Source organism: Rhinatrema bivittatum, chromosome 5, assembly GCF_901001135.1.
Source record: "Rhinatrema bivittatum chromosome 5, aRhiBiv1.1, whole genome shotgun sequence".
In the NCBI taxonomy this organism is placed as follows: Eukaryota; Metazoa; Chordata; class Amphibia; order Gymnophiona; family Rhinatrematidae; genus Rhinatrema; species Rhinatrema bivittatum.
This window is the reverse complement of record NC_042619.1, coordinates 41,459,275-41,485,979: the sequence shown is the minus strand read 5'-3', so window position 1 is coordinate 41,485,979 and position 26,705 is coordinate 41,459,275. Positions and strand designations below refer to the sequence as shown.

At 41.2% G+C, this 26,705-nt stretch overlaps 1 protein-coding gene across 2 annotated transcripts in view; it reads right to left on the bottom strand.

Moving 5' to 3' along the window:
- Positions 1 to 26,705, bottom strand: part of EED (embryonic ectoderm development) — a 170,215-nt gene that overhangs the window by 6,089 nt on the left and 137,421 nt on the right. For both annotated transcript variants that reach the window (XM_029602261.1, XM_029602262.1), the window contains exon 11: positions 13,287 to 13,360. In XM_029602261.1, coding sequence (XP_029458121.1) covers positions 13,287 to 13,360 — 74 coding nt within the window. The remainder of the gene's footprint in view (positions 1 to 13,286; positions 13,361 to 26,705) is intronic.

Here is a 26,705-nt window from a genome sequence, read left to right as displayed (position 1 = left end):
CATCTCTGGAGAGACCTGAAGATAGCAGTGCATCGACCCTCCACATCCAACATGTCAGAACTTGAGAGGATCTACAGAGAAGAATGAGAGGAAAATCCCCAAATCCAGATGTGTCAAGATTGTAGCATCATATCAAAGATGATTTGAGACTCTAATAGAGGTAAAAGGTGCCTCAAAGTACCGAGTAAAGGGTCTGAATACTTACGTAAATATTTCATTTTTTAGTTTAGTTTTTTTTTAATTGAATTAAATTGCACATATTTCTACAATCCTGATTTCGCTTTGTTATTATTGGCTACTGTGTGTAGATTAAGAAGTGAAAAAATGCATATTATCCATTTTAGAATAAGGCTGTAACAAAATATGGAAAAAGTGAAGGGGTCTGAATACTTTCTGAATGTACAGTAATTATAGCAGCCTCTCTCGCCTCACCTTTTAACCATGCCAGTAGACATTTAGCCTTACTTCCACCTTTTCTAATGTGTGGAATTTGGTCTGGGCTTCTAAGATGCTATTTTTTCAACAACGTCCATGCCTGATGAAAACTCTTATCCTTTTCATAAGAACATGCCATACTGGGTCAGACCAAGGATCCATCAAGCCCAGCATCCTGTTTCCAACATTGGCCAACCTAGGCCATAAGAACCTCACAAGTACCCAAAATCTAAGTCTATCCCATGCTACTGATACTAGTAATAGCAGTGGCTATTTTCTAAGTCAACTTAATTAATAGCAGGTAATGGACTTCTCCAAGAACTTATCCAATCCTTTCTTAAACTCAGCTACACTAACTGCACTAACCACATCCCCTGGCAACAAATTCCAGAGTTTAAGTGTGCATTGAGTGGAGTGCCCCCTAGTCCTTCTATTGTCCGAAAGAGTAAATAACCGATTCACATTTACCCGTTCTAGACCTCTCATGATTTTAAACACCTCTACCATATCCCCCCTCAGCCGTCTCTTCTTCAAGCTGAACAGTCCTAACCTCTTTAGTCTTTCCTCTTAGGGGAGCTGTTCCATCCCCTTTATCATTTTGGTCGCCCTTCTCCGTACCTTCTCCATCGCAACTATATCTTTTTTGAGATGCGGCGACTAGAATTGTAAATAGTATTCAAGGTGCGGTCTCACCATGAAGCGATACAGAGGCATTATGACATTTTCTGTTTTATTCCCCATTCCCTTTCTAATAATTCCCAACATTCTGTTTGCTTTTTTGACTGCCGCAACACACTGAACCAATGATTTCAATGTGTTATCTGCTATTACGCCTAGATCTCTTTCTTGGGTGGTAGCTCCTAATATGAAATCTAACTGTGTAACTATAGCATGGGTTATTTATCTCTATATGCATCAATTTGCACTTATCCACATTAAATTTCATCTGCCATTTGGATGCCCAATTTTCCATTCTCACAAGGTCTTCCTGCAATTTATCACAATCTGCTTGTGATTTAACTACTCTGAATAATTTTGTATCATCTGAAAATTTGATTATCTCACTCATCGTATTATTTTCCAGATCATTTATAAATATATTGAAAAGTACGGGTTCCAGTGCAGATCCCTGAGGCACTCCACTGCCCACTCCCCTCCACTGAGATAACTGTCCATTTAATTCTACTCTGTTTCCTGTCTTTTAACCAGTTTGTAATCCACAAAAGGCCATCGCCTCCTATCCCATGACTTTTTACTTTTCCTAGAAGCCTCTCATGAGGAACTTTGTCAAATGCCTTCTGAAAATCCAAATACACTGTATCTACAGGTTCACCTTTGTTTTGGTTTTTTTTTTTTAATTCTTTATTTTCATGATTTTCAAAAATTCTTTGCCAAAACCTTGACAGATGAAATATTGAACAAAATATAGGAATACAATATTAATTTGTTAATCAACTTATAAGCAATTAGTTCTAATGAGACCTCTAATAGGGAACTGTTAATATACAGGAAATAACAATAGGCAATGACCAGAATTTAAGTATCCGCTAAATTTTCTTTTATAAACACTTTCAGCAATAATTATGAGGAAATAGTTAAGGAACTCTCTCTATTTTGCAAAAACCCTTCTAGTTGATCTGGATCAAAAAACATATTTAAGAGAACATTCAGACGGATACTGCAAAAGAAGTGCGGCTCCTATTTCTAACACATACTGTTTCTTTTGTGTAAAAAAATAAAAACTTTCAGTCTCATGTGGGTGGCTTTTGCAAGATCTGGAAATATTGCAAGCTGTTGGCCATAAAACCTTTTTTCTAGAGCACGAAAAAACATTTTCATGGTCCAAATTTTATCAGATTCCAAAGCAAAGGCTGGATAAACATGCGTGGGAGTAGCTTGCTATGACGGCGGTTACTACCCCTAAACAATTAGCTAGACACTTGACTTAGATGCAGCTCTAGCACTGATACCCCTAACCAATTAGCTAGATACTTCACTTAGATGCAGCTCCAGCACTGCTAACTACATCGTTGGCGGGGGTGGAAGGGAAATAGAACAAAAAAGTCACAGATTAAAAAAAATAAAGTGAAAGCTTGCTGGGCAGACTGGATGGACCGTTTGGTCTTCTTCTGCCGTCATTTCTATATTTCTATATGTAAAAAACCACCAATAAAGTGGCGCATCCCTCAATATCTACTTGGGAATCCTGAAGTAAATCAGTTAAGTTCTCTAATACATTAGGTTGTACCGGAGGATTACTCAAATGTTCACCGAATCTAGAGGTAAAATAAAATACCTTAGTAATAGGGGGAATAGCTTCCTGTGATATCTTAAGTATCTCCACATAAAATTTCCTAAGCATTTCAATAGGTGAGATAATTGATGACTTAAGAAAATTTAGGATTATTAAATTCAACCTTCTAGAGTTATTTTCTAAAGATTCTAACCTACGCTGAATAAATTCATGTCCTTTAATCAAAGCCATATCACTTTTTCGTAAAGTTTCACACTGTTTTTCCAACTTAGATATACGTTCTATATTATTCTTGATACTTGTATCATGCCCCAAAACCTGAGGTTGAATGGAACCAACAGCCTTAGAAATATTTTCAGTTTTAGTCCCAAGAAAAACGTCTAAACCTTTAATAGCTGTCCAAAGTGTTCCATGGTAACCTGTGCAGGTATCTCAGGCAAATTTGGAGAAACTCTCAAAGCCGATGTCATCAGAGGATAAGAAACCTCTATCATTGCCTGGGAACCTGATATAGCAGGTTCTCCCCCCCCCCCCAGGAGAAACCTGTAAGGCTCCATTTAGCTGTAACTGGTCTTCCTGTGAACCTGCTAGAAGCACAAAGTCCAGTTTAGGTGGCAGGTGGAAGTCAGGGCTAAAGGAGGTGGAATTACCCGAAGTGGAAAGCAGGGTAGCCACAATGCCCATTCCAAGCATCCCTGAAGGTGTACTGGCCCCCAAAGGTTGCAGAAACCCGTCAATAGTTGGCTGGGACACTGGAGGGAGAGAAATTGTAGGCTTGGAAGGGAAAACATGGACAGTCCTTTTCCTCTTCTTCCCCATACGAATTCTGCGGGTTTATGCACAGGGGAATAACAAAGAGGAGAACTTACTTGGAGGTGTTATAATCAACAGAAGGAGCAGTCAGAGTCTCAAGGTAGGTTTGATAGATGTTCCAGTTGAAAGAAAGCTGCGCACCACTGCAGGGCCATTTTAAGGCCCCTCTGATGTCCCGCGCCTATGACGTCAGGGCACTAGGCTGTCCTTGGCCAAGCCCCGTTGGAGACCAAAATAGCGCTGCTCCCCCGGAGTAGCTGCCAGCACCTCCTCTCGACTCTCCCTCCTCTCCCAGTCCCCTTATCTACATGTTTATTAACCCCTTCAAAAAAGTGAAACAGATTTGTGAGGCAAGAATTGCCTTGGGTAAAGCCATGCTGACTTAGTTCCATTAAACCATGTCTTTATATATGTTCTGTGTTTTTTATATTTAGAACACTCTCCACTATTTTTCCTGGCACTGAAGTCAGGCTAAGCGGTCTGTAGTTTCCTGGATCACCCCTGGAGCCCTTTTTACATATTGGGGTTACATTAGCCACCCTCCAGTCTTCAGGTACAATGGATGATTTTAATGATAGGATACAAATTTTTACTAATTGATATGAAATTTCACTTTTGAGTTCCTTGGGGTGTATACCGTCCAGTCCAGGTGATTTACTATTCTTTAGTTTGTCAATCAGGCCTACCACATCTTCTAGGTTCACCGAGATTTGGTTCAGTCCATCTGAATCATTACCCATGAAAACCTTCTCTGGAATGGGTATCTCCCCAACATCCTCTTCAGTAAATACAGAAGCAAAAAAATCATTTAATCTTGCCTCGATGGCCTTATCTTCTCTAAGTGCCCCTTTAACCCTCGATCATCTAACGGTCCAACTGACTCCCTCGCAGGCTTTCTGCTTTGGATATATTTAAAAATGTTTTTAGTGTGAGTTTTTGCCTCTACAGCCAACTTCTTTTCAAATTCTCTCTTAGCCTGTCTTATCAATGTCTTACATTTAACTTGCCAATGCTTATGCTTTATCCTATTTTCTTCTGTTGGGTCCTTCTTCCAATTTTTGAATGAAGATCTTTTGGCTAAAATAGTCTCTTTCACCTCACCTTTTAACCATGCCGGTAATCGTTTTGCCTTCCTTCCACCTTTCTTAACGTGTGGAATACATCTGGACTGTGCTTCTAGGATGGTATTTTTTAACAATGTCCACGCCTCTTGCGCAGTGTTTTACCTTTGTAGCTGCTCCTTTCAGTTTTTTTTCTATTTTTCTCATTTTATCAAAGTTTCCCTTTTGAAAGTTTAGCACTATTGCCAAGCGGCCCCACCACCATTACCTCTCTCACCAAATCCTGTGCTCCACTGAGAATTAGATCTAACAATTGCTCCCTCTCTCATCTGTTCCTGAACCAATTGCTCCATAAAACTGTCATTTATTCCATCCAGGAACTTTATCTCTCTAGCATGTCCCGATGATACATTTACCCAGTCAACATTGGGGTAATTGAAATCTATCAATATCAAGGTGGAAAACAAATTAATTTACTATATATAATAGCTTAAGAAGGTGTCAGCAAGCCTGACGTTGTGTGACTTTCTCAAAGACACCAACCGGTCTTCTCAATCATTCACCTTCTTTTATTTTTTAATTTATTCAAAAATATTTTTTGTTGATATTTTTTGCTTTTTCTTTAAAAATAGTCCTCCATCTGTGAAAAGTAGACTCTTAAGAGATTTTACTTTTACATATGATAGCCCAACACGGCCGGTGTTTCACTGTTAAGCTTCTTCAGGGGCATATGAAGAACATACAGATAAGAGTCTTTATCCTGCAACACGATAAATAAAACTCTTTAAAATATTATCATATAGAAGATGAAAGAATATATACTTATCTTTAAATTAATCAAGCTACCCGTTCAGTAGGACGTAACTTCTCAACTTTTGTAACCGGAACAAGGAGGAGGGATTGAAGCCGAGGCTTGCGTCTCTTTAAATGTTCAACTGTTTTATGATGTCACTAATTACGTAAAATATTCATGACGTATCCTCTTACAATGTACTATCAGTCATAATAGACAGTGGTAATTGAAAATTTACATTATCCTAGAAATGAGTGCAAATCTAGTTCAGCGTTCAGTCCCGTAGGTGCAACTGTATTTAATCGGAAAATCCAGCGTTGTTCTGACTGTAGCAAAAAGCGTTCCCAATCTCCACCACGCCAATGCTGAGGAACATGATCAATTGCACAAAATTGTAAATCAGAAAAAGAATGTCCAAATTCTGTACAGTGTGTCACTAGGGGTTCATCTTCTCTTACATTGTTAATGTTCGATCGATGTTCGATCATTCTTGTTTTCAGTATCCGTTTGGTCTTTCCAATGTAAAGACGCAGACAAGGACATTGTATTAAATAGACAACCATGGAGGAATTGCAGGTCGTATTGTATTTTAAAAAAATCTTATAACCAGAATTTACTGTTAGACAATGTTGAATTGACATTGATGACCCACAAACTGAACAGTTATGACACGGTTGATGTGAACCAATGAGATCTTCAGACTGTATTGGGTCAATGGAACTATCCGACCTCACTAAGACATTTTTAAAATTGGTAGCCCGGGAGAATGTGATACGAGGTGGTATCTTGAAAACATCATGTAGCTGTAAAATATGCCAATTTTTCAAAATAGAACGATGAATTTCTAAAGCAAATGAATAAAATGGTAGAACACAAGTATGACGTGACTCTACGTCTGTAGAATGGGGAAGAAAAAGCCATTCACGCTGACAGTATTTGGCTCGCTGATAAGCTTTGCGAATGCATTTACGAGGGTATCCGCGTGCCAAAACAAATTCTTGTAAAATTTTGGAATGAATCTCAAAATCTGCTGTAGTTGTACACAGGTGTCTCGCTCTAATAAATTGACTTACTGGCAAATTTGTCTTCAAATTCTTAGGATGGGCACTGGTATAATGCAAATATGTATTCGAACTGACAGTTTTACGAAAGACTGATGTCATGAACTTCCCTTCAACCAGAGTAATTTGTATATCCAAGAAAGTAATAGAAATCAATTCGATATTGGCAGTGAACTTCAAATGTGTGTTGCAGGAGTTTAACCATAGCACAAAGGCTTTAAAAGTGTCTTCATCTCCCCTCCACAAAATGAAAACGCCATTGATATATCGCTTCCACGTTATTAGATGTTGTTGAAAGGGATGATGAGTTAACCATTGTGTATCGAAAAACTCCATATATAAATTTGCCAAATCGGGGGCCATCGTGGCCCCCATAGCAGTACCACATATCTGCTGGAAAAACTGATAATCATAGGCAAAAAAAATTTTCATTAGAGCCACTGTCAATAGTTGTAATAGAAAAGTACTTGGAATCCGGTGTGGTCTCGGACATTTTTCAAAAAATGTTTCTGCAATTCTTATGACTTCATCTTGTGGAATTGAAGTATATAGTGCTTCAACATCCAGTGTAGCCATTTTCAAATTCGTGGTATCTATATTGAGTTGTTCTAAAAAAAAACAATCATGTCCGATGAGTCTCTCACATATGATGTTATCAAAGGAACAAACGGTGCCAAAAAATGATCTATAAATCGAGAGAGTGGTTCTAAAAGTGACCCACAGCTGGACACTATTGGACGCCCTGGAGGACTTTCAGCATTTTTGTGAATTTTTGGTAACGTGTAAAACACGGGTACCCGGGGACATTTTTTGATCAAAAAATTGGCTTCTTTTGAAGTTAAAAAACCGGACTTAACACCATCTTTCACGATCTGAGAAATTTCTCGTATTTCGGTGGTTGGATTTGAATCCCAACCTTTGTAAAATCTAGTGTCATTTAACTGCCGTTGGATCTCATTGTCGTAGTCTGATCGGTTTTGTAAAACTATTTTTCCCCCTTTGTCTGCCGGTTTTATGATTAGATCTCTGGCTGATCATAACTCCTGAAGGTCAATTCTTTCGTTGGGGGATAGATTTGAAAACGGCTGATTATTTATATCCAGATGCAAAGATGCAATATCATGAGATACCAATTGATAAAATACTTTCAAGGCAGGGTCTTCAGGTCCGGGAGGTATCCATGTGGAAGGATTAGACAAAATTGACAAATCAACAGATGGTACATGTGATTCAAAAAAATGCTTTATTCTCAAATTGCGAACAAAATGGAAAAGAGCCACTTGTAATGAAAATGTATCACCAAATGTACTGGGAACAAAAGATAACCCACGTTCTAACACCTGTAGTTGAGTGGGTGTCAAATTCCAAGATGATAAATTCAATATTAAAGATCCTTGTTGTGTTGTGAACGTGTGACTCGAGGTTTGTAATTGTCTTGCCATCCTGATGGATGGTAACGAGTGTATCAATTCAGATAAGGTCGACGAGATCCTCGTGGGTTCTGACGTAAAAAAGACGAAGATGAAGTTTTCAAAATAGAAGACTCTGTTCTTTGAGGACGAGATCGCAAATCATCATCGCCCGATGAGTCATCTCCGCTAGAATCAAAGGTCACGTGTCTTGATGTCTTTACTGTTTGATCTTTATCCATCCAGGGATACATGTATCCTTTATTGTAATCTCGTTCATCTCTGTATACTTTTTCATATTTAAATTTTCTTAATTCTGAACGAAATTTATCAATAAGTTCATCAGTGGATTTCATTTGTATGGCAAATTGATCTTTGCCTACTGTAGAAATCAACATAGCTTTAGTTACCTCTATTTCTTCATTTATAACTGTCACAGATGATTGCGCTTTTTTGATGATCAAAATCATTAGATCTAAGCTGCATTTATTGAGTACAGCATTCCAGTCAGATACAAAATCTGCATCTTCTTTGTACAAATGAGGCTCTTTTATCATCCGAAGACCCCGCGGAATCCGCTAAACGCGGCAGTATTCTAACAATGTGTCAGCATGTGAATTAGTACAGATCGACCGACGCAGTAATTTTTGAAGTGTGAACCACTGTATATCAGGTGAAGAGGATTCCGTAGATGTTGAAAAAGACGATGGTTTTTCAAGCAGAGCTTGTGGATAACTGGTGACTCCCTTTGGTAATAGTTGGGTAATTGAAATCTCCCATTATTAGTGCACTACCAATTTGGTTCGCTTCCCTAATTTATCTTAGTGAGACAGTGGCCTGCTATCTTGGCCAGGTGGACAGTAGTATACTCCTATCACTATACTCTTCCCCAACATTCAAGGGATTTCTCCCCATAAAGATTTGATTGTTGATTTAGTCTCATGCAGGATGTTTATCCTGTTGGACTCTATGCCATTCCGGACATAAAGCACCACACTGCCTCCTGGATACTCCTCTCTGTCATTGCAATATAATTTGTACTCCGATATAGCACTGTCCCATTGGTTATCCTTTTTCCACCGTGTCTCTAAGATGCCAATTAAGTCTATGTCATCATTCACTGCTATGCATTCGAATTCTCCCATCTTTCTTCTTAGACTTCTGGCATTAGCATACAAACATTTCAAAGTGTGTTTTTTGTTTGTATTTTCATTCTGCTTTTTAATTGATAGGGATAAATTAGAATTGTTAGCTCAGGTGAGTTTTTAGTTACAGACACTTGGACTATTTTTCTTATTATTGGAACCTCACTGTTGGGATGCCCTAATTTTAATGCATCAGTAGTATCCTTTGAAGATCCCTCCCTCGGAATCATGCGCTGCTGAGCAACTGTTGGCTTTCCCCTTTGTTCTAGTTTAAAAGCTGTTCTATCTCCTTTTTAAAGGTTAGCACCAGCAGTCTGGTTCCACCCTGGTTAAGGTGCAGCCCATCCCTTTGGAAAAGACACCCCCCTTCTCCAAAAGGTTCTCCAGTTCCTTCCAAAACTGAATCCCTCTTCCTTGCACCATCGTCTCATCTACACATTGAGACTCGGAGCTCTGCCTGCCTCTGGGGACCTGCATGTGGAACAGGGAGCATTTCAGAGAATGCTACCCTGGAGGTTCTGGATTTAAGCTTTCTACCTAAGAGCCTAAATTTGGCTTCCAGAACCTCCCTCCCACATTTTCCTATGTCATTGGTGCCCACATGTACCATGACAGCCGGCTCTTCCCCAGCACTGTCTAAAATCCTATCTAGATGACACGTGAGGTCCGCCACCTTCGCACCAGGGTAGGCATGTTACCAGGCGATCCTCACGCCCACCAGCAACCTGGCTGTCTACATTTTTAATAATCTAATCACCAACTATGATGGCAGACCTAACCCTTCCCTCCTGGATGGTGCGAAAGGACAATGCACCACCTGGAAAGCAGGTCCTTGCTACAGGATCCTTTCCTGCTGCATCAGGTTGATGCTCTCCAATCATGAGACCATCTTCCTCCAAGGCAGCACCAGGGCTGCCAGTCTGAAGTTGGGACTTGGCTACTATGTCCGTGAAGGTCTCATCTATATACTCTGTCTGCTTCAGCTCCTCCAGGTCTGCCACTGTAGCATCCAGAGATTGGACTCATTCTCTGAGAGACAGGAGCTCTTTGCATCCGATGCACATGTACAACTTCTCACTGATGTGTAAAAAATCATACATGTGACACTCAATACAAAAGACTGGGAGGCCCCCCTCTTGCTGCTGGACTGCTGCCTTCATCTCAAATTTGTTCAGTTCCTAGTTAAGTTTTAGGTTGCTATGGGAGTAGGAATGTGTCTAACGTCCTTTAAATGTATTACTGAATTCACTATATGTCTGGTAGTGGCCTACAGCGGACTGATCAAACTCTATAAGGTGTGGGGAATTCGTGAAGTGAAGTTAAAAGGCTTTTTTTTTTTTATTGTGAAAGTGACACCTGCCTATAAATTAAAGAATGAGTTAGGGGTGGGAGGGTTAGGAAATACAAACACTAACTTCTGTTTATTAGCTGCCCTACTGACTATTAAAAGCACAAACACACTAAATAATATACCCCAATAATTTACTTCCCCCAATACTTTAAAAAAAAAAAAAAAAAAAATTTCCCAAGCAAAACTTACTGATTCAGCCACCAGCAAGGTGATCCTCTCCTCTCAGTGCTCCCACCTGCTCCTATCAGTTTTTTCCTAATCATTTTCCTCATTTTATCATAGTCACCTTTTTGAAAGTTAAATGCTGTCACAGTCGATTTCTTTAATTTCCTTCCTCCAGTTATTAAGTCAAATTTGATCATGTTGTGATCACTTTTGCCAAATGTTTCCGATATTGTTACCTCTCCCACCAAATCCTGTATTCTACTAAGGACTAGGTCTAAAATAGTTTCCCCTCTTGTTGGTTCTTGCACCAGCTGCTCTATGCAGCAGTCATTTATTTCATCTAGAACTTTAGCTCACTAGCATGTCCTGCTGTGACATTCACCGAGTCAATACTCAGGTTATTGAAATCACCAATTATTACTATGCTGCTGATTGTTAGCTTCCCTAATTTTTTAGCATTTCATTGTCTGTTTGTTCATTCTGGCCAGGTAATACACCCCCACTGCTAATTTTATTCCCCTTTTTACCTGGAATTTCTAACTATGAAGATTCATTTTGTTTCCTGCAGAACGTTATCCTGTTTGACTCAATGCCCTCTTTAATATATAGTGCCACCCCTCCACCCATTTGATCCAGCCTATGACGTAGATATAATTTGTACCTGGTATTAGAGTCCTATTGGTTGTCCTCCTTCCATCAGGTCTCTGAGATGCCAATTATATCTACCTCTTCCCTCCAGTACTATATATTCTAACACTTCCATCTTATTTTTTTAGACTTTGAAATGTCTGCATACAAATGCTAAAATAAGCATTTCTGTTTGTATTAACAACTTGCCTATCAGTTGACGGGATAATTTGGAATCTGTCTGCTCTTTACTTAAGACACCTTTTCCACTTTAGCATGTATTACAACCTCTCTACTGGGATGCCCTAAATTCCCTGTTCTCTTAGAATCCTTCAAAGATACATCATTCTGAATCATGAGCTTCTGAGCCACTGTTGGCATTCCCCCATCATCTAGTTTAAAAGATGTGCTCTCTCCTTTTTAAAGGTTAGTGCCAGCAGTCTGGTTCCACTCTGGTTAAGATGGAGCCCATCGTTTTGGAAAAGTACCCCCCTTTTCTAAAAATGATGCCCAGTTCTTAAATCTAAAGCCCTGTTCCCTGCATCATCACTTCATCCATGCATATTAAGACTCTGGAGTTCTGCCTGCCTCTGGGATCCTGGCATGTGGAATGGGGAGCATTTCAAATTTCTACCCAAAATCCTAAATTTGGCTTTCAGAACATTCTTTCTACACTGTCCTCTGTCATTTGTACTTACATGTACCAAGACAGCCGCTCTTCCCCAGTACTATGTAAAATCTTATGTATGCAGTGCATGAGGTCCGCTAACTTCACACCAGGCAGGCAAGTTACGAAACGATCCTCATGTCCACCAGCCACCCAGTTATCTTCATAATAATTGAATCACCAACTACAATGGCCGTCTCAACCTTTCCCTCCTAAGCATGTGCCCTTGGAGACATTTTCAATGCGAGAGGATTCCACATCACCTTGAGGGCAAGTCTTAGCTACAGGATTGCTTCCTGCCTTACCAAGGTGATGCTATCATTCTAGGTGAGTTTTCTCCTCCAAGGCAGCAGAGGGGCTGGTCTACTATGTTCCTGAAGGTCTCCTCTGTATACCTCTGTTTCCCTTATGTCCTCCAGGTCTGTACTCTAGCCTCCAGACTCTTTCTGTGGACCAGGAGCTCTTTGCACCTAGTGACACATACAATCTTTTGCCAGCTGGGAGATAATCATACACGTGGCACTTGGTGTAAAAGACTGGATAGTCTCCTTCTCACTGCTGGACTACTCCATGCATCTTAATTTTGTCCAAATGATGCAGGCAAACATCTGTGACCCAAGAAGCAAGTAGCAAAAGTTGTCTTCCCAGAGGTAGAATTGAGAGACTACCTCAGTCTCCTGATGACTAAATGTTTTAAGAGGCTGTTAGGTGAGAGAAGCTAGCACAAGGCTGGTAGGTGATGGGGAGGAAGGGGGAGAGGCTGGTAAGCAGAAAAGAAGCATAAAAAGCAATTTCCAAGGTCCAACATGCTGGAGTGAATATATATATTTGATTCACAGAGTTGAACTAAAAGCGGTGGTGGGTGGGACTAGACACTGGTGGCAGAGGCTATGATAAAGGCTTTGGAAAGAGAGAGGCAGAGGTCTCTGAGATCCAAATGACAGGCTAACTTGCCAAAGCGATGTACTCTTGGTGACCTACTGTGTGACTACAAAACTGTTTATCTAGACATTCAATTATTTGGTCTTGAGATATCTATCACAAACAGTTACATGGGCTAATTGGCACTCAGAAAAAAGGCAAAGAACTGTGATTAAATATTTGTCAGTTTGAAAAATGTTCCTACACAGAATTTCTGGGACATGCTGGTTAAGTTAGATTCCTCTCATACAGGTATGCTGAGATATACTACAAAATGACTGTTTTACAGTAAAAGTAAAAGTCAATATGTACACTCATTCTCAGTAATTAAAAAATGTCACAGCAAATAATTTTACATTGTTTAACACCTAATTCAAACCAGAGCACAAAAATGTATTAAATCAACACTAGGCCACCTGGATCCTGTGGAGCAAAAATTTGCATGCATGTTCTTTTCAAGATCCATACTATAAACTATAGCAAATATTTAAACAATTCAAAGACAATAGGAGTCATCTGTCATAAATTGATGTTACACTGTGAAGTCTAAAGGGGACATGGAGTAAAAATGTAGAAATACTCACTTGGCTTTATGAGGATCTTCAACTTCCAAATCCCATACATATAGTTTTCCAACTTGATTGCCCAAAGCAAGCATCTTTGAAATGAAAGCAGACAGAGCGACATGTTAGCCCATAAAATATAAAATAAATTGAAAGAGAAATAAAATAGACAGAGAGAATACTTTCTATAAGGCTAAGAAATGTTTAAAAGTACAAGCTTAGGCTTGATGAAGGAGCCTTAGTAGTCCTGCAGGACTGTATATAACGATTTGTTACCCTTATAAAAGTTATCCCTATCTAATTACTTTGAAATTTTGTAGGTTTTTAAAAAATAAAATCACAGAGCTAATTAGAAAATAATTTACCAGGCAGCTGCAAAAGGATTTAAATAAAGCTGGAGAAATTAGATAAGCCATGGCTCTATTCCAAGTTCCAGTGACCATATATAGACAATAACTTCCAAAAAGGTCTATGGAGTTATTTCTAGTGGTACTGAGAAGTGGAAGTTGAGGCAGACATCTAACTAATGGCCAGAGGATGTGCCTATGTTAAAGTCAAACCTCTCCCAGCCTGAAATCATTTTTTAATCTTGGTTTTTAAAAATGAATTAAGACATGCACAGATATGGCCCTTGTTTAAAATCCCATTATAGAGGTAAAAATGTTTAAAAGAACAACCCTGATACTACTGGCAATTAATAATCTTTATTATAAATCATATACTATGCATACACAAAACAGGTAAATACCCAGGAAGCGAAAAGTACACAGGAAGCAAAAGTAAGGTATACTTACATTATAACAGAGAGCTCAGCTGGCTCTGCTATGGATACACAATCACTGCTACTCCTGCTACATACCAGCTTTTCTTATATATGTTAAAAGTCAACTAAACATCTGATTTCAGCTCGCATGCTTCACACCACTAAAGTTGTTTTTTTTACGCTGTCTGCCTACAGGCAGCTGTTATTTGTCTCCCCTTATCTTATCTCTCCCTTGCATTCTGTCCCACAGACTATGCTGCGTACTCTCTGCGATATCTCCTGCCCCATCCTGTGGCTTATTGCTTAATTTGTCGATTGATGTCTGTGAAGTCCTGCAACAACTGTTTTCTCAAAACAGTTTTATAGCTTTGTCTGGCATTCAAGGTCCCAGGTTTGTGTTCTGGGGCCTGCTGGTATTTTTCCATACCAGCAGTATGTTCAGCAATGATGGCAAGGCCGGGGATTGAACCCGGGTATAATCAACACCCTGCTGGCAGTTTTTTGATATGCATTTTTCAGAATGATATATGGAAAAATGTTTCATACCTGCTAATTTTATTTTCTCAAGTCTTATTCCAGTCCAGCACTCCTAGGTTTAGCCCTCCCTCCACCATCAGCAATTTGAGATGGAGAAGATTCTGATTCACTGTCTTCACCCCTTATAGAGTGCAGTGAAGCCTGCAGCACTTCAGTTTAAGTGTATCAAAGCAACAAACATATTAAACTCACCCCTCCCCCATGAGCAGGGGAGAATCAACTTGGATTTTTCCTCTAACTAGGCTCTATAAACAATAAAGATAAAAATATCTGGAAGAACAACTTTAACAGCAGATTTCTGCTAGCTATGGGTGAGACACTGGACTGGTCTGGTAAGAGTAAAGAAAGAAAATTACTAAGTAAGAAACCTAATTTTTCCTTCCATAGCGTCTCACCAGACCAGTCCAGCATGTCTGGGACATACCCAAGCTATAACCACTCTGGGAAGGAGCTGGACAATCCTGCCTTGAAGACACCAAAAGAGCAAACTCTCATTTGCACATCCATCCAGTGGTGCTTGAAGAAGATGTATAAAGATACCTATCTCGGTGTGACAGCTCAGCCTGCTTGAAAGTTTTCTACCCCCACTATAGGGGAAGCTGATAATGCTTGAAGATGCTTTGCCGCCCTCTTGAACAGTACCTCTGCTTCCATTGCCACCGGACAGCTCTATATGCCTCCTTGATTTACATACGCTTCTGCTGTCACATTGTCAGAGAACACTCACATTCTTGCCCTCTATCAGAGGACAAAACCTTTTCTCATGCTCTGGGGGTTGTGAGCTCTTGGGCCGCTGCTAGGTTTGCACCTCCTAATGCGTGTGAGCACAGACCAGGCAGCAGCTGATACACCTCCAGGCACGGAGAGACTAGACTGGAGAGCACCGAAATACTAAAAACAATATAGTCAAGTGAACATTACTATGGAATACAAATGTATGAAAAATACTTCCACCAAAATATTCAAAATTATTCAAATACAAAACCTGAATTAAATATCCATGACAATTGGAGGAAAAGACCTCAGAACCAGGGCATGCCTAGTTCAGAGAACTTAAGAACATGCTCAGAGGTTGGAGGTTTTTATGGCCAATGATTGAATTACACAGAGTATGTTCTTAATTTTGAACATTTTGGTGAAAGTATTTTTCATACATTTGAGTGCACAGAAATAAACAGTCCAGGCAGAGGTCAAGTCAGGCAGAGAAATAGCACATTAAGGGCAGAAGTAGTCCAAGGAAGCCTGACTGGGAGGCAAAGCAAGGCAGGACAGGGAAACAAGGCTGGGTGGAGAGGCAAGGCTGGAACTCGGTGACAGAAGGCAGGAAAATAGGCAACATAGCACCAACTAGCACAAGAACTGTTGCTGAGGCAGTTGGCTGCTCAGAACTTCCTTATATTTATTATTTATAAACTAGTCAAGATGTGATGTCATCAGCCAGCATCCCAAAAGTTCCAGCTGCAGGACCTAGAAAAAGAGCTCAGAAGTGCAAGAAGTTCTAAGCAGGATCTCTGGATGCAACATAGTGCAGGACCGAAGGTACTTAGAGGTAAGGGGTATTCCAACTTTGTAATTCTCTTCTTATTGCTTTCGTCTCAAGATGACCGATGGATCACAATGCCTCTGATTCCAGAGACCCTCAGTTGAGTTGCCCTGTCAATGAGTGCCCCATCCATATAGCTAGGCATCTGTCATTAATTACCACCCAATCCATACTTTTATTCCGAGTGCAAACCAATAGTCACCACTGAAGACTATCCCCAACTTCTGGCATCAACTGCAACCATACTTCGAGATCCTGGGATTGTGCACTCCAACATCTTAGGAGAGACATCTGTAGTGGTCATATATGAGCTCTTGCCCAAGGAACTAGGTCAAAACATTACAGCCATAGAACCCAGCACCTACAGGTAATCCCAGATTCTGGATGACTTCCACCTCATCAGATTCTGAAATTGAGACACAATTTTGTAAATCCTATCCGAAGCGAGAAATACTCTGGCACTGTTAGTATTGAAGTGCGTCCCTAAACACTTTGATCAGAGATGATTCCAACCTGCTCCTTGGAAATTTTATCACCCATCTGAGATCTTGTAACAATTGGACCATTCTAGTTATTAACCATTTGGCCTCTTCCTCTGACTTCACCCGAATCAGTTGTCCAAGTATGGATGACTCGTTACACCCGTTTTGCTCAAAGCCGCTGCTACTACACCACCATTATCTTGGAAAAGGTTCTTGGATCGGTAGCTAACTGAAGTGAAGCATCCAAAATGGATTTTCCCCCATCATTGCAAACCTATGATGCTTTTGATGGGATGGATGAATAACAACATGTAGATGTGCCTCTGAAAGAGCCAATGAAGTCAAATACTTTTTCTCACCACCAGAATAATGGAGCGAAGAGTTTCCATTCAGAAATAAGGGATCTTTCTGGCTTTCTTTACTTGCTTGTGGTCCAGAATGGGCCTGAAAATACCTTCTTTCTTTGGAACTACAAAATAAGTTAAATACCTTCCTTGGCATTTTTCCTCTCTTGGAACTGGAACCACTGATTCCAAGTGAAATAGATCATCTAACGTCAACCTTATGGCCTAACTCTTTTCCCGAGAAGTACATGGGGTTCCAAAAAGGAGTTCTTTAATAATGGCTGCTCAAACTCTAAGGCGTAACTGTCCCTTAAGACTGAAATCATCCATTGATCAGTAGTTTATACGGCCCACTCCCCAAAAGACCAGGACAGATGCCACTCAAATTTTATTGTAAATCTTTGGAACTTCCCGCTTCAGAAGCATGGCTGTCCCCAGAGAATCTCTTGCTGAAATGAAAGGACTGGGGCTCGTTACTATTGTGTCCTTTAAAAGATGATACAGGCCTGGAAAGGCGAGTACATCTCATTTCTCTAAACTGGGGTTTACAGAATACCCTTTTTTGGGCTTCTCTAGGCCTATTCTCTGGTAATTTGAGATTTGTCGTCTCTATAATGCTTTACCAGCTTCTCCAGATCCTTTCCAAAGAGTAACTTTCCCTTAAAAGGTAACCCACTCAACACTGGCTTTGACAAAGTATCTGCCAACCAGTTACATAGCCTCAGTAAATGCCTTGAGGCTACTGAGGATGCCATGCCCCTTGCTAAGGTTCGAATGTTGCATATCAGTCACACAGGCTACCCCAATTCTAGTTTTTCTGCTTCTTTGAAAGAGACAGTAACAGAGTAATCTCCCACCAGAATCTGATGCACTCAACACAAAAAAGGCTTAAGACATGAAACTATTGCAAATTGCAGCTTGCAGAGCAAAAACAACCACCTCAAAGGACTGTTAACTAAGGCAACCTTCAAGAATGTGCGACTTTCCACTGGAATAGTCATTTTCAGTCACTGCTGAAACCAAGGCATCCACCTTTGGATATCTTCAGTTCTAAGTCCCCAACGGGCAATGGGTATAATTTCAGCATGACCCTGCCTATAAAAAAAAAGCCTGCCTCAGGTGAATCCTATTCAGCTTTCACTAAGGCCCTTACTGTGTTGTGGAAAGGGAAGGTTCTTGTTGTCGACAAAGGCCTTCTGTAGGAAGATATCTCATGTCTACCACTGAATCATCAAATATGAATCATACCCAAGAAACTTGACAGGGCCCACGCACTGTCACAGCAAGAAAAAGACTTTTACCCAGGTGAACTTTAAAACTGCACTGTCTCAGTGGGAAATGAAGAACTTTTGTCCTGTTCGGGACTGAAACAATGAGTAATCTCAATGTTTATTAACTTCCTTAGTAGAGCCTTCCCCCCCCCCCCTTTTTTTTTTTTTAAATATAACTTTACTAAGTAAAGTGATACTTTATTATGAAGAATGGAACGTCTGAGCAGCCTCCAATTCACCACACAGAACAAGTGTTGCACTCCCAATACAAGGGAGGAGAAGGAGGGGCCACTGACACCCCACCAGTGCACAAGGCAAAAGCTCCTTGTAGCAATTTCTCTCTTCAAAATGTATAAGCTGCACAATTCAGCACCTCTGCCATCTGCTGGAGATGGAGACAAAGTGCTGCAGGCAGAATCTTCTCAGTCTCCATCTGCTGGCAGGGTATCTAAACTCAGGCATGCTGAATTGGTCTGGTGAGACAATAAGGAATAAATTTACTTTTCCAGCTTTATTAGTCACCCAGAAATTTATCCCATTAAGCTGAAAGTAACTTGTGTTTCTAACATATGAGGAGAAACTCTCCTCATCTCGCTCCTAGATCAGGTATACATTGGCAAAGGACAGTCCTTCCTCCTAGCACTTCTCGATATCTCGGCGGCTTTCGACACCGTAAATCATACTACCCTTATAAACCGGTTATCAGACATAGGAATTGCAGGACCCGCCCTCAGATGGTTCGACTCTTTTCTTAATAACAGAGCCTACAAGGTAAAAATCAATAACAAAGAATCCCTCTGCACTAACTCCCCATTTGGAGTACCCCAGGGCTCTTCTTTATCGCCCACCCTGTTCAACATTTACCTGCTCCCCCTCTGCCATTTACTCTCAAAATTAAAACTGAAGTTTTACATATATGCAGATGACGTGCAAATCTTAATTCCCATATCTAATTCACTGGACTCTGCTCTCAAACTGTGGTATTCACATTTGCAAACAATCAACCTCTACCTCGCAAGCCTTAACCTGGTGCTTAACACTACCAAGACAGAACTCCTCCTCATCATCCCAGAAGGCAGTCCATTTCATCATCAGCTACACACTATTGCACAGATCTCCCACGCAAGAGACCTTGGAGTCATAATAGACAGCCACCTGAGTCTAAAGAAATTCATAAACCAAACTACGAAAGAATGCGTCTACAAGCTGCAAGTACTCAAAAAAACTCAAGCCGCTCCTTTTCCATAATGATTTCAGATCGGTCCTCCAAGCCATCCTGTTCTCCAAGGTCGATTACTGCAACTCCATCCTGCAAGGTCTTCCTGCTACTACAATAAAACCCCTCCAGCTGCTTCAAAACGCGGCTGCGAGAATCCTGAAGAATACCAATCGGAGAGAGCACATCTCTCCTATACTAAAAGATCTTCATTGGCTCCCAGTAAACTTTAGGATTCTCCATAAATCACTTACAATTATTCTCAAGAGCATACACCATCAGACCCCTCTTGACCTGCTACACCCACTCAAATTTCACTCTATGACCAGACCCTTAAGGGAAGCTTACAAAGGATCCTTACATGTCCCTCCAATCAAAGCAGTGCACCAATCTTACATCAGAGACTGGGCATTCTCAACAATAGGTCCCTCCATCTGGAACACCATGCCACCGGACCTCAGGCAGGAAACCTGTCTCATAACTTTTAAAAAGAAACTCAAGACTTGGCTTTTCTGTCGAGCCTTTCCCTGTTCCTAAGCCAATAGCTTGACTTAGAATTGTTCCCAACTCTACTGTGATTAAACAAACACTAAGTACTCATATGTTATAATGTGATGGGCTCCTTGCCTCCCTCCCACACCTTCTTCTGTAAAAAGTTATTTATCTCTGTTCTCCCCCCTATATTTCCTATCCCCAGTTTTGCACCCCTGTTACAATGTCATTTTTGATTCTTCAATCTGTGTCTCTTGTTATTTGGTTACGGTTAACCGCTTTGTTCGATGTAAACCGAGTTTATTTGATTTGTATTAAGAAAGTCGGTATATAAAAGCCTTAAATAAAATAATAAATAAATAAATATGAGCAGAGGTATAGTTAAATAAAGTCTATTACTTTAAGAAACAAGGGACACGGCTACTTGAAAATCTGGGGGCATGTGTTTAAATAATTTGAGCAAATAGAAAATACATAGCTGAGAAATTGTAAAGAGCAGTAAATAACCAGATCTCTTGAAATCTTAAGGTTTCATAATCGGAGCCATTTTGTTTTATTCAAGATGACAGAACCAGCCAAAATTTTGTCATCCAGCAGTTTGCAATTGCCATGTTAGTCCACTAGTATGTGTAGAAATAACAGTCAAACAAGTTGTAGGTGATACCTCTTTATTGGACTAATTCAATAAATCATAGACCACAATTTGTTTTTGTTTTGTTTTTTTGTTTGTTTTTTTTACTGTCAACTCTATCAAACTTCCTCTCCCTTTACTGAGCTGTAATGGCATATGGAGGCAGCCTCATGCCTAGCTAGCTCTACTATTTAAATCCAGTATAATTTTACACCCTTCTCTCACCTGATGAAGGAAAGATAAATCTCAAAAACCAATCTCAGATATACTGTTAGTCCAATAAAAAGGGTTTGTTTGCTGATACTTATTTCTACTTGTACAGCAAAGATTTAGAAGATTATTTTCTTTAGAGTCCAATTGTATTTCAGAGTTTACAGACAATTGATTTCAAGTTGATCACATTTACTGAAGAAAACAGTAAATGCATAAAAAAAAAGGTCATAGTTTATTCTGTGAATGGCACCATGGAGGCTGCTTGATACAGAGTTGTAATTGCCAATTGGCCGGATTTTAAAAGGGTTACGCGCATAAGTTATGCGCGTAACCCTTTTAAAAAATCCCTGCGCGCGCCAAGCCTATTTTGCATAGGCTCGGCGGCGCACAAGTCCCGGGGCTTTGCAAGGGGGCGTGTCAGGGGCGTGCCGGGTGGGCGGCACAATTTTCGGGGCATGTCGGGTGCGTGGCGCCAGCCCGGGGGCATGGTCGAGGCCTCTGGACCAGCCCCCGGGTCGGGTGATGGCGCGCCAGCAGCCCGCTGGCACACACAGAGTTACACCAGCCTCCGGCCGGCGTAACTTTGCTAACAAAGGTAGGGAGAAGGGAGGGGAAGATGCGGAGGGGTAGAAGGAAAGTTCGGAGCGGCCTCGGAGGGAACGGGCAGCGCGCGCAGTGCTCGGCGTGCGCAAGTTGCACAAATGTGCACGTATCTTATAAAATCCGGCGTACTTTTGTTCGCACCTGGTGCGCGAACAAAAGTACGCGCGTGCGTAAATTTAGAAAATCTACCCCAATGTTTTTCTACATCTTGCACAATAAAAGATGCTAGAAAAAATAAAACCTTTGCTTCACATGATTAGGAGAATGCAGAGGAATGCACAGATGAATATGACTTGTCAGATCCTAGTAATTCATATTACAATTTACTTTTACTTTTTTTTTTTTTAATGGCCAATGTGCACTTTAATTTTTTACCATTCTTTATTGTATAATTTTGTACAGTTATTTCTGCTTTATCACAAAAGGATGTCACAAGTCAGTTTACACCAAATTACAGGAGAGCTAGGACATCCCAACAGAGAGGTTCCAATAAAAGCAAAAGTAGCCCATGTGCCTACAAGTAAAGAATCACCTGAGCTAAAGAATTCCAAATTCTCCATATCAACTGAAAAGAAGGTTGTTAATACAAACAAAAAATGCACTTTGAAATGTCTGTATGCCAATGCCAGAAATCTAAGAAGTAAGATGGGAGAGTTAGAATGTATAGCAGTCTGCCCAGCAAGTTTCCCACAGTAGTAAATGCCGCTCCATGCAGGTTACCCCCATGATTCTGTTAAGGGTAGTAACTGCTGCTCCATGCAGGTTACCCCCAGACCCACTACCCCCATGCTTCTTTTCATTCATTCCCATCCTCCAGCCTTTAGGGATCCACTGGGTTTATCCAATGCCCCTTTGAAATCCTTCATGGTTTTAGTCTTCACTTCCAGAAGGTCATTCCAGGCATCCACCACCCTCTCCGTGAAGAAATATTTTCTGACTTTGGTTCTAAGTCTTCCTCCCTGGAGTTTCAAATTGTGACCCCTATTCTACTAAATTGTTTCCAATGGAATAGGTCTGTTGTTGACCATGGATCAATAAAACCTTTCAAGTATCTGAAGGTCTGTATCATATCACTCCTGCTCTTCCTCTCCTCCAGGGTATACATATTCAAGGTTTTCAACCTCTCCTCATAAGTCATTTGATGGAGACCATCCACCATTTTGGTTGCCTTTCTCTGAACCTCCTCCATTCTGTCTCTGTCCCCCTTGAGATACAGTCTCCAGAATTTAACAAAGTACTCCAGGTGAGGCCTCACCAAGGACCTGTACAAGGGAATTATCACTTCCCTTTTCTTATTAGATATTCCTCTCTCTATGCAGCCCAGCATTCTTCTGGCTTTAGCTATCGCCCTGTCACAGTGCTTCGCCGACTTCAGGTCATTACACACTATCACCCCAAGATCTCTCTCCTGTTCCGTGCATATCAGCCCTTCATCCCCCCAACACATTCAGTTCTTTCGGATTACCACACCCCAGATGCATGACTGCACTTCTTGGCATTGAATCCCAGCTGCTATATCTTCGACCACTCTTCCAGCTTCCTTAAATCCCATCTCATTCTCTCTACTCTTTCTGGCATGTCCAGTCTGTTGCAGATCTTAGTATCATCCACAAATAGACAAACTTTACCTTCTATCCCTTCTGCAATGCTGCTCACAAAGATGTTGAACAGAACCGGTCCAACACCGATCCTAGTAGCACTCCTCTTAACACCATTCTCTCTTCAGAGTAGGTTCCATTTACCATCACACATTGTCTTCTATCAGTCAACCAGTTTGTAATCCACGCACCACCTTGGAGCTCACTCCCAAGCTTCTCATTTTGTTGATGAATCTTCTATGTGGGACCGTATCAAAATCTTTACTAAAATCCAAGTAAATTACATAGAGTACTCTTCCCTGATCCAATTCTCTAGTCACCCAATCAAAGAAATCTATCAGATTCATGTGACAGGACCTTCCCCTAGTGAATCCATGCTGCCTCTGATAGAGCAACCCACTGGATTATAGGTAGTTCACTATCCTTTCCTTCAGCAGAATCTCCATTAATTTTCTCACCACCAAAGTGATGCTATAGTTTCCAGCCTCTTCTCTACTCCCACTCTTGTGGAGCGGGACCACTACTGCTCTTCTCCAGTCACTAGGCACCACACCCTTATCCCAAGGATCTATTGAACAGGTCACTCAGTGGATCCGCTAGCACACATCTGAGCTCCCTCAGTATTCTGGGATGAACCTCATCAGGCCCCATGGCTTTGTCCACTTTCAGTTTTCCTAGCTCTTCCCATACATTCTCTTCCATAAATGGAGTTTAGTCTACTCCACCTCCTTCTACGGATAACAATTGACGGTCCTTCTCCAGGGTCTTCCTTAGTGAACATTGAACTGAAGTATTTGTTTAATATTTCCTCCATTTCTTTGTTGCTCTCCACCCATTGATCCTTTCAATTTCACTATACCACTATGGCCCTTTTTCTCCTTTCTCTGATGTATCTGAAAAATGTTTTGTTACCTCGCTTTACCTCCTTGGCAATCCTTTCCTCCGCCTGATATTTTGCTTTCTTGAATACTTTTTCGTCTCCCTCAGTTTCGCCAGATAATCCTCCCTGTGTTTCACTTTTTGGGATCCTTTATATTTCTTAAAAGCTGCTTTTTTTGCTTTTATTTCATTAGCCATCTCCTTTCTGAACCAGAATGGTTTCTTATTTCTCTTACTTTTGTTTACTTTTCTAACATTATAGATTTTCTGCTTTTGTAATTGCTCCTTTTAGTTTGGCCCACTGTTGTTCCACCTCTCCCATTTTCTCCCAGTCTTCAAGTTCCACCTCCATGAATTTTCAAGTTTTGGCAAAGTCTGCATTTTCGAACTGCAAAACTCAGGTCTTCGTCTGGCTTCTCTGTAACCTATTTGGGATATCAAACCATATCGCTTGATGATCACTGGTGCAGAGGTGGGCACCCACCCAGACATTACAGACATTATCTCCATTAGTGAGCACTAAGTTGAGTATAACTCCCTCCCTCGTTGGTTCTGTTACCATTTGTCTGCACAGAGCCCCTTGCAGGGTATCCACTATCTCTCTACTTCTGTTAGATTCTGCAGAAGGGATTCTTCCAGTCCACATCCAGCAGATAAAAGTCTCCAACAATCAACACATTTCCCTCCTCAATGATGAGATAAACAAAATTGGCATCTCAGAGACCTGGTGGAAGAAGGATAACCAATGGGATAGTGCTATATTGGGGTACAAATTATACCACAATGACAGGGAGGATCAACTTGGTGGGGGTGTAGCACTTTTATGTCCGGGAGGTTATAGAGTCCAATAGGATAAAGATCATACAAGAGGTCTAAATGCTCAGTAGAATCTATATGGGTAGAAATCCCATGTGTTGGGTAAGAGTACAGTGATAGGAATATACTATCGTCTACCTGTCCAAAATGATCAGATAGATTATGAAATGCTAAGAGAGATCAGGGAAGCTAACCAATTTAGCAGTACAATAATAATGGGAGATTTCAATTACCCCAATATTGACAGGGTAAATGTAACATCAGGACATGCTAGAGACATAAGATTCATGGGTGGAATAAATGATTGCTTCATGGAGCAATTGGTTCAGGAACCAATGAGAGAGGGATCTATTTTAGATTTAAATCTTAATGGCATGCAGGATTTGGTGAGAGAGGTAATGGCAGTGGTGCCACCTGGAAATAATGATCATAACATGATCAAATTTGAACTTTGTGCAGAAGAGAAAAAGAGGGAGTGGGAAGGGGGTGTGGATGAGAGTGAGGGATGGGATTGAGAGAGGGTGGGGAGTGACAGGGGAGGTGAGGGAAGGGGAGGGAGAATGAGGGGGGAGGGGAGAGAGTGGGATAGAGGAGGTGAGGGGAGGGAGTGGGAGGGGAGGGAGAATGAGGGGGGAGGTGAGAGAGGGAAGGGAGTTTGAGGGGGGGTGAGTGACTGAGGTGAATGAGCGAGGGGAAGGGGGAGTGAGGGAAAAGAAGTGTAGATGGGTGCAGTGTCCGAAAGCAGACCGAAAAATGTTTTTAATGTAGCACGTTGTTACGGGCTTAACGGCTAGTAGTAGATAAATCACTGAAATCGTAAGCTCAGTGTGCTCCAGCAGTCAAAAAAGCAAACAATGTTAGGAATTATTAGGAAGGGAATGGTTAATAAAACAGAAAATGTCATAATGTCTCTATATCGTTCAATGGTGAGACCGCACCTTGAGTACTGTGCACAATTCTGGTCGCCACATCTCAAAAAATATATAGTTGCAATTGAAAAGTACAGAGAAGGGTGACCAAAATAAGGGGGATGGAAGAGCTTCCCGATGAGGAAAGGCTAAAGAGGTTAGGGCTGTTCAGCTTGGAGAACAGGCGACTGAGGAGGGATATGATAGATGTCTTTAAAATCATGAGAGGTCTAGAACAGGTAAATGTGAATTGGTTATTTACTCTTTCAGATAATAGAAGGAATAGGGGGCACTCAAAGTTAGCAAGTAGCACATTTAAAACTAATCGGAAAGATCACGTGATGCAGTGAGAGGGGGGGATGTAATCTCTCTCTCTCGGTGCCTGGCCAACATCTGGCCCATTTGCACCGCTAAACTCACCGGACTTTGTATCCAAGTGCCCTGAGCGTTAACTCATGCACTTGTGGCTCGCTCTAGCCAGGTATGCCTGCTCGCACTGCTAAGCAGGAACGAGAAAAAGAGAAAGTTCGCCAGCTGACCCCTGCTGTTCCAAATATGGCGGCTAACAGCCTGCTCAAGCCAACCCCTACACTGGCAATTGCTGACCTCAAAACCGCGGTCCTGGAAGCGCTAGGGCCTGATCTTAAACAGATTTCTTCCACGGTTGCTGAGATTTCAGCAAATTAAAAAAAATTTGAGACACGAGTTACTAAGTTAGAAGGCAGCGTATCAGAAAATCAAGATGGCCTCCGGGTGGCCCAGATTGATATCGCAGCGTTGCAGGCTTCCGTGGAGAAAAATGCAGCAAAACTCGAATATCTGGAAAATTGTTCCCACTGGTTGAATTTGCGCTTCGTAGGGCTGCCCGAGGCGTTGGAGGATTGAAATCTGCCTGCCGTGTTGGAGGACTGGCTGGAGTGGGAGCTGGGCCTCTCTCGGGCACATGGCAAGCTGCGCATTGAGAGGGCCCACCATTTAGGGCCCCAGCACCCGAATGCAACCCGACCGCGAGTTGTGGTAGCAAGAGTTCAATTTTGCCCACAAACATGAAATCCTTCAAGCGGTCCAGCACAGGGAAAGGTCTGACTTACGAGAATGCCAAGGTGCTCGTGTTTCAAGATTTCTCCGTGGCGGTGGCGGCGGA